The sequence below is a fragment of the Gadus chalcogrammus genome, chromosome 13 (genome assembly GCF_026213295.1).
Source record: "Gadus chalcogrammus isolate NIFS_2021 chromosome 13, NIFS_Gcha_1.0, whole genome shotgun sequence".
In the NCBI taxonomy this organism is placed as follows: domain Eukaryota; kingdom Metazoa; phylum Chordata; class Actinopteri; order Gadiformes; family Gadidae; genus Gadus; species Gadus chalcogrammus.
This window is the reverse complement of record NC_079424.1, coordinates 17116403-17128902: the sequence shown is the minus strand read 5'-3', so window position 1 is coordinate 17128902 and position 12500 is coordinate 17116403. Positions and strand designations below refer to the sequence as shown.

The window sequence follows — 12500 nt, the reverse complement described above, 5'->3', positions numbered from 1 at the left end:
TTCTCTAAATAGGCCGGGCAACTTTCCCCAGCTCCCAGATATAGTGGTGCAGCTGGCCGAGGGGCTCACCTCTGTGCGGCCCGGGCAGTAATGAGCGGCGCGGGGTCTTCAGCCGGCCCTGTCATCCATTATTTCAGCCTTCAGCGGCGCCGTGCCTGCCCTTAATGCTCCCTTGCTCTCTGCCTATTTGTCTTGAAATCATGGATAAACACCGCCATTTAAGCCTGGCGGGCGAGGGGTGCAGGCCTCTCGCTGGGGGTTGTGTGTTTCGGGGGGTGTGTGTGTGTTGTGTGTTTTTTGTGTGCATATGTGTGTGTGTGTGTGTGTGTGCCTGTGAGCTAATCTGTTTCTATGTTTGTGTGTGTGTGCATGCGTTGGTGTGTGTGTGAGTGTGTTTCTGTTCCGTTCCATTGTGTCTATGATTGTATAGTTCAGTGTTTCCGTGTGTGTGTGTGTGTGTGTGTGTGTGTGCATATGTGTGTTTTAGCATGTGTGTGTGCGCATAGGTCTCTATTTGTGTGTGTGTGTGTGTGTGTGTGCATATGTGTGTTTTAGCATGTGTGTGTGCGCATAGGTCTCTATTTGTGTGTGTGTGTGCATGTATGCATATGTCTGTGTTTTAGTGTATTTGTGTGTATGTGTCCAATGCACAAATCCCCCCCCCCCCCCAACCAAAACCTCCCCTCGCCTGTCCTTACCAGGAAGAATTATTGATCTGAGCGAGCTTGTCAGCGGGGCTCACAAATGCGACCAGGCAATTAGGAGCACTCTGCGCTGGAAGAGAGAGAGATCACCTCGCCCCCTCTCACAAGGCTTAGACAAAATGTCACCTTCCATCAGCGGCAATTTACCGCCTCTACCAGGCACTGAGGGGGACGCTGCCTGAGCCCGGAGAGGGAGGGAGAGAGAGAGAGAGAGAGAGAGAGAGAGAGAGAGAGAGAGAGAGAGAGAGAGAGAGAGAGAGAGAGAGAGAGAGAGAGAGAGAGAGAGAGAGAGAGAGAGAGAGAGAGAGAGAGAGAGAGAGAGAGAGAGAGAGAGAGAGTGAGCGAGAGAGAGAGAGAGAGAGAGAGAGAGAGAAGCTAGCTCATGAGCACCAACGCACCAGAGAGACACACGGAGAGCCGCTGGAGGATATGTTTTACTAGAGTTTGGAAGCAGGACAGTGGTGCAGGAGTGAAATTAAATGTCATAATGTACACACACAAGTGGGAACATTATGGTAGATAACTGGCCTTATGTTCAGTTTTTCGTTTCATAATTCTTTTGCGTTTTATGTTTGCCTATTATTTTCCTGATTATCGAAGACGACCGTTTAGTCGTGATTGTGATGTCTGGTCATATTATGGAGCAATTTGTGTGAAAGGGGGTCCGAAAGCAGGGCGGATGACTTCATAAGAACGCGCACAATGGGGACGGTAATGCTTTAAACAACGGTTTGAGTAAACGGTCAAACAAAAGCCTAAGCTTTCATCTTTATGTAATACGAGTGTGACGTTTGTGCAGTGCTCAGGCGACAGACACCCAGCAATTATTCAATTATTCAATCATCAATTATTCATAACATTCAACAAGCAACACATTTTCCATGTAAAGGCAGCAGTGCCGGAGAGTGAGTGCTGTTCCGCTGACTATCGGCAGGGCTGCCGTTAGTCAACCCGGCCGAGCAACGATCCACCAGCGCCATTCATTGGTTAATGGTAATGAGCAACAACAGATTATTTATCATTTGTTTATTTAATCATTTATTTGGCCAACACAAATAGTTCTGCCACCGGCGTGGGGACTGGAATGCTGCCAAGAAACACGTTAACATTTTGCTGCACGCTAGCTTGCTCCCTTTTGTGTCGGGCTACGGGTTACCACAGGCCAGCCGCTTTGCATTATGTACGTTTATCTGTATGTTTCCGATGCTCGTGCGGCCAGTGAAGTAAGAGTCGGATGACAGTCACTTTGGTGGCATGTGTGATTCTGAGGATCTAGCTTGATCAGACAGTTTGTGCCTTCAACCCCCATTAATGTATTGTATTAGCAACACCTAGGAAGCTGAGTGATACATGCATGGTAAAACGTCCTGGTGCTGCAATACAATACAATATATCAGCACTCATGATGGATTGCCTCTTGTCCTCTTGTCCACCTGTATAGAAATATATTGGCCTCCGCGTCGACCGTTAATTACAACCGAGAGATGTGGCTGTGTTTTTTCTCTTCTTCTCAGCAGTTGATCGAAACACTGATTGTTTGGAGAGTCACGTCACACCTTAAGGCAAGGTCTGACGCTAAAGGCAAAGTGGCCTCGGCCGTGCATTCCTGATCAGCCTCTCCTGCTCCCTAAAACCAGGGCAGATAATTGGGCCGGCGTGGCGCCATCTCGCCTGCAACAGGACTGCATGTAGCAGGATTATGGTACAAATTCGGTTTTTCAAATGTCATTCGCCAAGGTTTTTCACTTGGTCAGGAGAGAGGTAACACAGAGAAGAAGTTGAGGAGGATAAGGAGAAAATAAAATACACAGAAAATCAGAAGAGAAGAAAAACAGCAATGGCAATTTCACTGTAGAGAACATCAAAATGTAAACAGTGGTTGGATTCAGTGTAGAGAACATCAATGTGTAAACAGTGGTTGGACTCGTGGAGGGGGAGGCTGGTGAGGACAAACACTGCGTGGGTAATCGGCTGTCAATTCTGTCGCCTTCAATTTCCGAAGGCGGGATTCTGTAATGAGATTAAATTGACCCCTTTTTCTCTCGGACCGAGGGGATCTGGCCATGCCTGAAAGGGTTAATCTTTGCGCCCATTTAATTCCCCGTTAATTAGAAAACTTTAATTAGAAAATATCTGAATTGTAATTACGTTACGGCCTAAAAACTGCTGGAGCTGAAAATGTATCCAGTGGCGAACATGTGTGTCATTGGCCGATCCGGTCACATGGGAGAGTCAGGTGTGTGTGTGTGTGTGTGTGTGTGTGTGTGTGTGTGTGTGTGTGTGTGTGTGTGTGTGTGTGTGTGTGTGTGTGTGTGTGTGTGTCTGTGTGCGTCTGTGTTTATCTGTGTGTGTGTGTGTGTGTGTCTGTGTGTATCTCTGTGTGTGAGTGTGAGTGTGTGTGTGTGTGTGTGTGTGTGTGTGTGTGTGTGTGTGTGTGTGTGTGTGTGTGTGTGTGTGTGTGTGTGTGTGTGTGTGTGTGTGTGTGTGTGTGTGTGTGTGTGTGGGGGGGGTGTTAAGCCGCTGCCTAAACATCACTCAGCCAGGTTCAACATCTGACTGTCAATTAGAATGAAGATTTAGAAGAACAAAAAAAGAGGAGATTGAGATAAATAAAGAAGGAACTTTCTGTGTGCCTCTAATAGAGAGTTAATATTAACCAGCTAGTATGACCGATCCAGGGACCCTTACAGAGTCAGCTAACACAAGAGATCCACATACCATCAGAGATCAAGCTAGTATGAAAGGAAAGTGGTTTACCATGAAGGGAAGGAAAAGATTCATATTTTAAGAGCCATAGTTCTTTAAAGAAAATAAATGGGTAGGACATGAATTCTGGAGTGAAAATCGTGATCATCTACAGAAGAAGAAACAGATAGAGAGACAGACAGAAAGATAGATAGATAAACAGAATGATATAAATGAGGGAACTAGGCATGACACCATGGAAATGGTTGCCAACACAACCTCTGACTATAATGGCGGATGGCGATCTTACTGGGAATAGTCTGCTCATTTATAAATGTCAATCATGCAAAACATCATTGACATTTATAAATGTGTGCAAGAATGAACGTCACCTCAAACTACTTTGGCAGGGTTGTTTAGATGTAAGATGAACTGAGTGTAGATTATTCTAATTTCTCTCTTGCAGTCCAAGACAAAAAGTCCATTCCTTTTCTATGGGCCTTTGTTCTTACAGACCTTTATAATTACATTCGGGTACTTTATTCAACAGTTCAAAATGATGGGTTGTTGTTGATTACTCACAGGGCGCTATAGTTGCCGTTTAGCTAAGCACAGTCAAAAAATGCCTGGCTACCTGACACGATCAGTTTGGTGCAAAAGTTCCAGAAAGAAATGCCATTACCATGGCAACACCCGACTCTAGGTGAGGAACAAAGGGATACACTGGATAACCCAAAAAACAGACACTTTAATGAACAAGCACACACACACACACACACACACACACACACACACACACACACACACACACACACACACACACACACACACACACACACACACACACACACACACACACACACACACACACACACAGTCTAGGTCGATTAAACAGATTGAAACAACGATGGACTTCTCCCCACCTCACCTCCACCCTGTGACCACCTCGCCTCCCGTGCTGGGTCCCTAATGAGCCCACAGGCCAGACGGAGGTAACTGTCCCCCCAATCCCTCCAAAAACGAGAGAAAAATAAAAGAGAGAGAGAGAAAGAACCAACGACTGGACAAACAAACAAAGAAAATGGAAGAATGAGAGAGCTAGAGTTGATGAAACAATGACAACAAATTATTATTATTTTTTTTTTCAATGAATGAAGAAGAATTAACGAACCGATGGCTACAATAATGAAGGTAAGTAAGAAAGAAACGAACAAAGAAAGGATGGAGAGGGAACGAGCCACAGAGAGAGAGAGGCACCCCCCCCCCCCCCCCCCCATTCCTAATCCACCATCAGCCCCCCACAGGTCCTCAGCAGGACAAATGGTGCCTGAGAGCAGCTACTCAGCAGCATTGCTTTTGATCCGTCTCTCCCGTCTCTCTGGAACTTGGCTTTCTCACACAGGCTTGGGTTAGATTGAGGAGGGACGAAGAAGGAGCAGGTTCATAAAGAGAAAAGTTTCCTGATTTACCATATGCCAGTAAGAGAGAGAGAGAGAGAGAGAGAGAGAGAGAGAGAGAGAGAGAGAGAGAGAGAGAGAGAGAGAGAGAGAGAGAGAGAGAGAGAGAGAGAGAGAGAGAGAGAGAGAGAGAGAGAGAGAGAGAGAGAGAGAGAAGGAAAAGGGTGCTTTGCCTGGAAATTACAGAGCAGATGTTGTGAGTGCATTGCCAGACAGTTAGTGTGCCAGGACAGAGGATGTCACGCCGCCGTGACGCTAGGTGCCTCCTGAGAGCAACCCACTGCTGCACGCTTCACACAGCAGCTAGCTAGCTAGCGTCTCATTCATCCCACACCGCAGGAACAGTAAGCCAAGAATGCAAGCTATAAGATCAAGTGTACCACACGTGATACTGAAGTTCAAGATAGGGAAGTTAAATGTAGAATTAGACTCAGATTTTATATGTATAGCTAAAGGTTTCTTTGAAATTATGGACTTACGTTTTGGACTTTTGGTTGGTTTTATTATTTTATGGCATTTGATTAAATTACATTCTGACGTTTGATATTTTGTGATTCTTACCAAAAGAGGCAATCGTGTTTCAAGATATTTGTCCAAATTGGAATGAAATGGTGAATAGTGTTCACTCAGACAAGGGGCACTAGTTTGTATCAATGATAAACTAAAATAACACCGCAGCAGGAACAGATACTAACATATTCAAATTAGTTCCAGTCTATGGGTGCGTGTGTGTCTGCGTGTGTGCACGTGTGCATGTTTATGTGCACGTGTTTATGGGTTTGAATGTTTGTGATTGCAATATAGGTTTGTGTGTGTGTGTGTGCATGCGTGTGTATCTTTATGTTTGTTTGCATGTGTTTGTGTGTGTATGTCTGTGTGTTTGTGTGTATGTATATGTGCGTGTGTTTGCAGTGTGTGTTAATGTGTGTGAGGGTTTTTGCATCTGCATGTGATTTTGCCTGTGTGTGTTTGTTTGCAGTATGTGTGTTAATGTGAGAGTGTGTGTGTGTGTGTGTGTGTGTGCGTTTGCAGTATGTGTGTTAATGTGCGTGCGTGTGCGTGTGTGTGTGTGTGTGTGTGTGTGTGTGTGTGTGTGTGTGTGTGTGTGTGTGTGTGTGTGTGTGTGTGTGTGTGTGTGTGTGTGTGTGTGTGTGTGTGTGTGTGTGTGTGCGTGTGTGTGTGCGTGACAACGGCACATGGCTGGCTGGCTGACTGATCCGATCACAGGGCACCGCTGCATCTGGCTCTGGTGATAAGGTGCGGGTTCACCCTGGGTCTCCTCTGTCCCTGGTGGCTTCCCCGCAGCGGGAACACAGCAACACGATCCTTGTAATGCTTCAGAGACCCACTTTGATATCTAGGCCTCCCAGATACACAATATGATACAGCAATACCTCGTCTCGTCCCCTCACATCCTTACACCAGCACAAACGCTGTCTGGTATTTCAAGAACAAATTCCTTGTTAAAGTAACAAGAGATGAATCCCGGAGAGTTTACATCCACTCTTGTTCAGTGAAATAGCCAATTAAGGAAATATAGCGGTTAGATAGTGCTGGGTACTAAATATAATAAGGGTTTTTAACACCAGTTGCTAGTGATGTGTTATTTTCAATCGGGAAACTCATCGTAGTTGCAATGATTCTTATAATGTGGTGATAACAAGCATCCTTCATTAACTGGTTTTAATTAAAGATCCAAAGATTTGTATTAATTGGTCGCTTCTATATGGATTTATACATTACACATCCCCACTGAGAGTGTGATCTCTGATTTGAATCATTAGGAGGCGGGATGTATTAGTAGTACTACAGAAGTTGTCGTACTGCTCTCCAGCTTTCACACACACTTGACTGCATACACGGAAACACATACAGACGTATGCACACGAACACGTGAACACAGACACACAGTCGTACTGCGCCGACTTTCGTGGTGTTCCCTGCTTTGTTGCTCAACAGCACACACACGCACGCAGGCCAGACACACACACTTTGCTTCCTGTGTTGTTTACGAACTCTACAGGGATTGTAGTCAGCCGTGGCCGTGGCGCAACTTCTGAGCGGTATGAAGATGAAGACAACTCCTTGGGGTGCAACGGTTCATCCAGACCCAGACACCAGAGCTACTTGAGCATTCGCCGCTCGTCCGTGACTCTGGACTGACCACAGGCTGCTCATCTCCACAGAGTGCCTATCCCCCCACCCCCCACCCCCCTGTCTGAGGTGTCCGCTGATGTGACAGGATCCCCTCCCCCTGACCCACCACCTCACCGATAACCCCAACAAATAAACACAGAACTTCTTCTCATTAGGAAAGTACTGAACTTCTTGAACTGAGCCCCCCGGCACCTAAGAATCCCTCAGGATCCCAAAGTGCGGCGCAGCCTCTTTTTTTTTTTCACAGAACCATTAATTAACCTTTATAGTGGCCGTGTTTTTACTAAAAGGGATCAAAGGTACTGGTGGAAAAAAAGCGACAACAATTTGTATGCAGTTGATAGGATTGCACTGCTGTTAGCTGTCATCTGCCCAGAGCGAGCCTTATGGATGTAGTATATACCCCATAACCTCTGGTCGGCCAGCTAAAATAGACATCACAAACGGCCGTAGACCACGAAGGTATTCACATTTAAAGGGGATACGTGAATCATTTAATTATTTCATGAATTTTATATTATTAAACCAAATGAGATAAGGCGCTTTGTCTTGTGTGTTAGGATGACAATACAGGTAGCCATCTTTTCTGTACCCTTTCATAACCAAGCTCCTCTAATCCTCGGCACCCAGACTATGGAACTCTCTCCCCCAACACATAAGTCAGATTCCATCACAACATTCAAATCCAAACTCAAAACCCACCTGTTCAAACTGGCATACTCACTCTGACTGGTCACTGTGACCTAGACTTTATTCTTTATCCTTATTGTTGTTGTTATTATTATTATTTTTACTCTATGTTATATTGACCTTGGTTGACTTGAAAGGCGCCAAAAATAAAATGTATTTTTATTATTATCCTTAGTAAGCTACTCAATGGAAAGAATACTGTAAACATACACATGCAGCTCAGACCGGCATTATGCATCAGCAGCATCAGACAATTTTGCAGCCAGACTCTGCAAGCTTTCCACCAGCCATCGGGTCAACACTACGAATCGATAATCGATGGAGCCAAGTCCACAATTCTTTAGGATCACTGTGTATGAAGGCCACGACCCCTGACCTGGTTTTGATCCCTCGTCCACGGAGCCGTTGTAGACCTGGTTCTGGAACTCGGGCCTGTTGTCGTTCATGTCGATGACGTAGATGTAGAGGTCTATAGGGTTCTCCACCTGGTTCCCGTTCATGTCCACCGCGTGCGCTCGAAGCTGCAGAAAAAAAAAGGAACATAAACATACTGTCAATGCGCGTTCAAACCCCAGACTCATACATAGACAAAGACATTACAGAATTAGATGGATTCATCCCTAATAGACATGATGACATAGCCAGCCCTCCCAAATTTGGTTAGAATAACTCATGCCCCCCACAGACCTAGGGGCGGTCAGCAGCCTCATCAACTGTTCCCGGGTCAAAAAGGATCAATGATACTTGCCGGACTGCGCCATGCGTGTGTGGCGCATTGCACGCCACGCACGCCCAGGGTATTTAGAGCAGTTGAGCTATGAGCCAGGGCAAGGATTATAATTCAATGTTGGTTCACGCCAGTCTTGCAGTGTTCACGCACGGCCATAATAAGGTTGCATCTTGCATAAGGTTGCAAGTGCAGGGCTGCAGGCAGTCATTTGTTCATGTGTTGGATCCCAGCTCTCATTTCTAAGTGTTCGTTGAGCCTGTGTTTGATAAATCTTTGATATTCTGTCCTCGATTTAGCTTTTCCCCCTTCTATCCCGTCACCCTGGGCCCCTCCTGCGCATCCCACTTTGGGAAACACTAATTAAGTGACATTTGGAAGAAGAACAGGCACACACACTGCGCTGCTTTTTCAGAGGAAATGCACAGCTCTATGAAAAACAAGGGGCGACATACTCCTGTACTGACAACCACGTCTGGTTCAGGGGGGCTCAGACAGAACGACATTAACATCCCTCCTCGAGACGGCTCCACGCAGAGAGAAACAACTCCGGCTCGGGAGGTGAGAACACCATCCGGGCGTCTTAATTGAAAACGAGGGGATGGCAGGTTCTGTACGTGCCGCCGCCGAACGGGAAGAGCTCGATTACAGCTCAGCCTCGCCGAACTGTTAATTGGCGACCGCGTGTGATTGGCAAACGCTGCGTCTCCCCCTCGCACACACTCAGGGCTGCGGAGGCACACGCATCCTGTTAGCACCTTGAACCAGGGCCACCGCCAACGCTGAGAACCATGGGTTGAAAAGGGGGGGGGGGGGGATCAAAAGTTGCAAAGTGTTTAGTTGGAGTAAAACTACACTTCTTGAGGGGTGAGCATGAGGGCTTGGGGGGGCTGGGGGGGGGGAGGGGAGAGGGGGCAGGGGGGGGGGGGGGGGGGTGGGAGAAGCATCCAGAAAAGGTACCCGCCTCGCAGGCAGGATTAGCAGGAGTCCTGTTGCTGTGGAAAAGTTTGTCTCTCTAGTTGCTAGGGAAGATAGCCAGACATTTGTTTGGGTTCTCTCAGTCGGTGATGAGGCATTCTTGGAAGGTACACGGCATGTGTGAAACAACAGCGAGACAACAGTGTCTGTTTGTCTGTGTGTGTGCGTGTGTATGCGTGTGCAGACAGGGCCAACAAATGAATGTGTGAGACGATGGAGGAGGAGGAGGAGGGGGAGGAGGAGGGGGATGAGGAGGAGGAGAACAGGAGGGCCAAGAAGAAAGGAAGGAGGAGGAGACGATGTAAATGAGAGCACAATTCATAGGGCCCCCAAAGGCCCACAATTGTGTGCGTGTGCGGTGTGCATGCGCCCGTGTGTGTGTGTGTGTGTGTGTGTGTGTGTCTGTGTGTGTATTTGTACATGGGAAGCAGGGACTGCGGCAGTGGTCGGGGGGGGGGGATCTTTAATGGGCAAAGAGTGACAAAAGCCATCACCCTCTACAACTCGGATGCATAACAAATCCAGCTATGGCTCTGTAGAGAAGAGGACCCCTCCCCCCTCCCCCCTCCCCCCCACCCGCTGAGCCATACTAATGATATCTCTCGAAAAACCCAAAAAGGCCCCGCGACTCAAGCCACACAACCCACCCACCCGCGGCGTCACGCTGGGCGGCAGTTTGCCTGTTCAGAGAGCTCCCGGTCCCGGTGAATACGCTGTTGACTAATTACTCACAGCTTGGTTTACAAGGCGGCAGCAACCACAGAGAGTGAGTCAGGAGAGTGAGGAATCTCTATCTCTCTCTCTCTCTCTCTCTCTCTCTCTCTCTCTCTCTCTCTCTCTCTCTCTCTCTCTCTCCTTTTTCTGTGTCTCTTCCTCGCCGGCTGGCGATCACGTACGAGGTGGCCGGATCTTTTGGGCGCCGGGGACCATTGTCTTGGACAGAGTCTATGTGCAACTTCATTCATCGTGCCGGCGAATTCATTAGAAAGCAGAAGAAAGGAAAAAAAATAACTACACAGAGAGCTCGGTTCCAAGGGCCTCCGCAGTAACTTTTGCAGACTTTTCCTTTTTGCCAAGACAGGCCAAGACACGCTTGCTTCGAGGGCACATGAAAAACTTGTCAACAAAGACTTAGATACATGTTTAGTTTACACATAATGAGAAATGCGACAGGCAAACAAGGAGAGGAAGCTAGAAGCAAACACGCTGTTGATCAGAACAGCTCACTTTAAGTAACTTAATGATCCACAAGATGCTGGCTGCTCATAGGCTGGCGCAGAGCAAACAGGCATGCAGGGAGAGGAACACATTGAAGCCCGCTCCAAATCTGTTTCCTCAGCTGTGGATTTGGCAATGGGGGGGAGATTTGGAGGGACGAGTCAACACAGATTTTGGTGATTGCAACCCTGCATCAGAATTACCTGTTTGTATTTTCGTCTGTGTGTGTGTTTGTTTGTGTATGTGTGTGTGCGTGTGAGTGCATGCTGTGGTAAGCGTGGTTAGTTAAACCAGGTTTGAGGCTTAGCATGGTCGACCAGGCCAGGCTAATGAATAGGGACCACAGGCCAAGTCATACCCATCCAAGTCTGACACAATCTGCCCTATCTCACATCTCTCTCTCTCTCTCTCTCTCTCTCTCTCTCTCTCTCTCTCTCTCTCTCTCTCTCTCTCTCTCTCTCTCTCTCTCTCTCTCTCTCTCTCTCTCTCTCTCTCTCTATGGCACTTTCTCTCCTGCTATGGCTCTTCCTCCCACTCGAAGATAGTCTGTCAAAAACCTTCAGCCTCGCCTCTCTTCTCCAGTTGAGCCTGCAACTAACAAGCAAACTTTTGCCCACAAGAGCCACAAAGTGCTTGCAACCTTCCGTCAACCTAAAAGCAAAAGTATAAAACAACAGTCTGATTTCCCCCGCGCCGCCTTGCGCCAAGGGTTCCCCTGAGGTAAATTACACAACGTGTCACGAGCAGGACGAGCGGGGCTCCTCTGCTCTCTGTGTCTCTGGTTGCTTCAGTAAGAGCCTGTGTCGAATGGGAAGTGTTTACCGGAGACCTGAGCTTCTTCTCCTCAGCGGACAGATAACCTGCCGGCTCCAGCTGCCCCCCGAAGGCCCGCTCTCTGAGAGGTACCGCTGTGTAGGTGTGGAGCGCCACTCTTTAAAGTATCATTACAGATGAACAACAATAAGAAGTGGTGAGGCACGGGGCTCGCACACACAGCATGCGTTCAGACACATACACAGACAAAGACACACACACGCACTCACACAAACTAGAAACAACAAATACAGACACACAGGCAGGAACTCAGCAGGACAGAGGAAACAGAGATGAACGATGGTCTTCAAGAAAACTTTAAGAGCCACCTGTTTATCTAATTCGACCAAAGCACCCGCATATAGAAACGTGTCACTTAAACGATCGACAGGAACTCTTTGTTGATGCGTTCTACCGCATGTGTGTGTGTGTGTGTGTGTCTTCGGTGCGGTTTACCGGTGTGCTCGCTGCAGTGCTGCCACGAGCCAGGGCAGAGCGTATCTAAGAGGTTTCTAAGAGGTACGATTTAGCTTTCCTATGAGCTTAGCAGGGATGGGGCGCCGATGCATCAGGACGATAAGCCGCTGGCTACGGCCCGGGCCTCGGTCGACGTGAATCCTCTTCTTGCACACTTAACTAAAAGCATGCAACACTACTGAACGCGCATCAAATTGAAGCTGCCGTTCGCTAGGAGAGGTCCTGTGTGATTTGCATGTGTAATTCAGTGCTGCTAGCCGATGGGCTGCCGTATCCCCCAATCCCAGCGGTGGTGAACCCAACCCTGGCTGTGATTAGCTGAGCTGCCGGGAGGGCTGGCTGGCAGGCTGTGGGGGCTGCTCTGGCTGGTTTGGTGGTTGAAGGTCTGTGTTGGTGGGCAGGGATGCAGGGATAACTAGGGCAGCGCTCCAAGCCTGCCCTTTACACTGGCCAGCTGCGCGGTTCACAGGGGTGGGCACTGAAGTTAGCGCTATCAAAATGTAGCGCAAGCTAGCTGCAGGCATAGGAGTACTGAGAGACAGAGAGGGAGGGGGAGAGAGAGAGAGAGAGAGAGAGAGAGAGAGAGAGAGCGAG

The 12500-nt window shown here is 47.9% G+C and overlaps 1 protein-coding gene across 3 annotated transcripts in view; it reads right to left on the bottom strand.

The window, feature by feature from the left end:
• The window catches only part of cdh4 (cadherin 4, type 1, R-cadherin (retinal)), a 200982-nt gene that overhangs the window by 36900 nt on the left and 151582 nt on the right, over positions 1 to 12500 (bottom strand). For all 3 annotated transcript variants that reach the window (XM_056605501.1, XM_056605502.1, XM_056605503.1), the window contains one exon: positions 8070 to 8214. In XM_056605501.1, coding sequence (XP_056461476.1) covers positions 8070 to 8214 — 145 coding nt within the window. The remainder of the gene's footprint in view (positions 1 to 8069; positions 8215 to 12500) is intronic.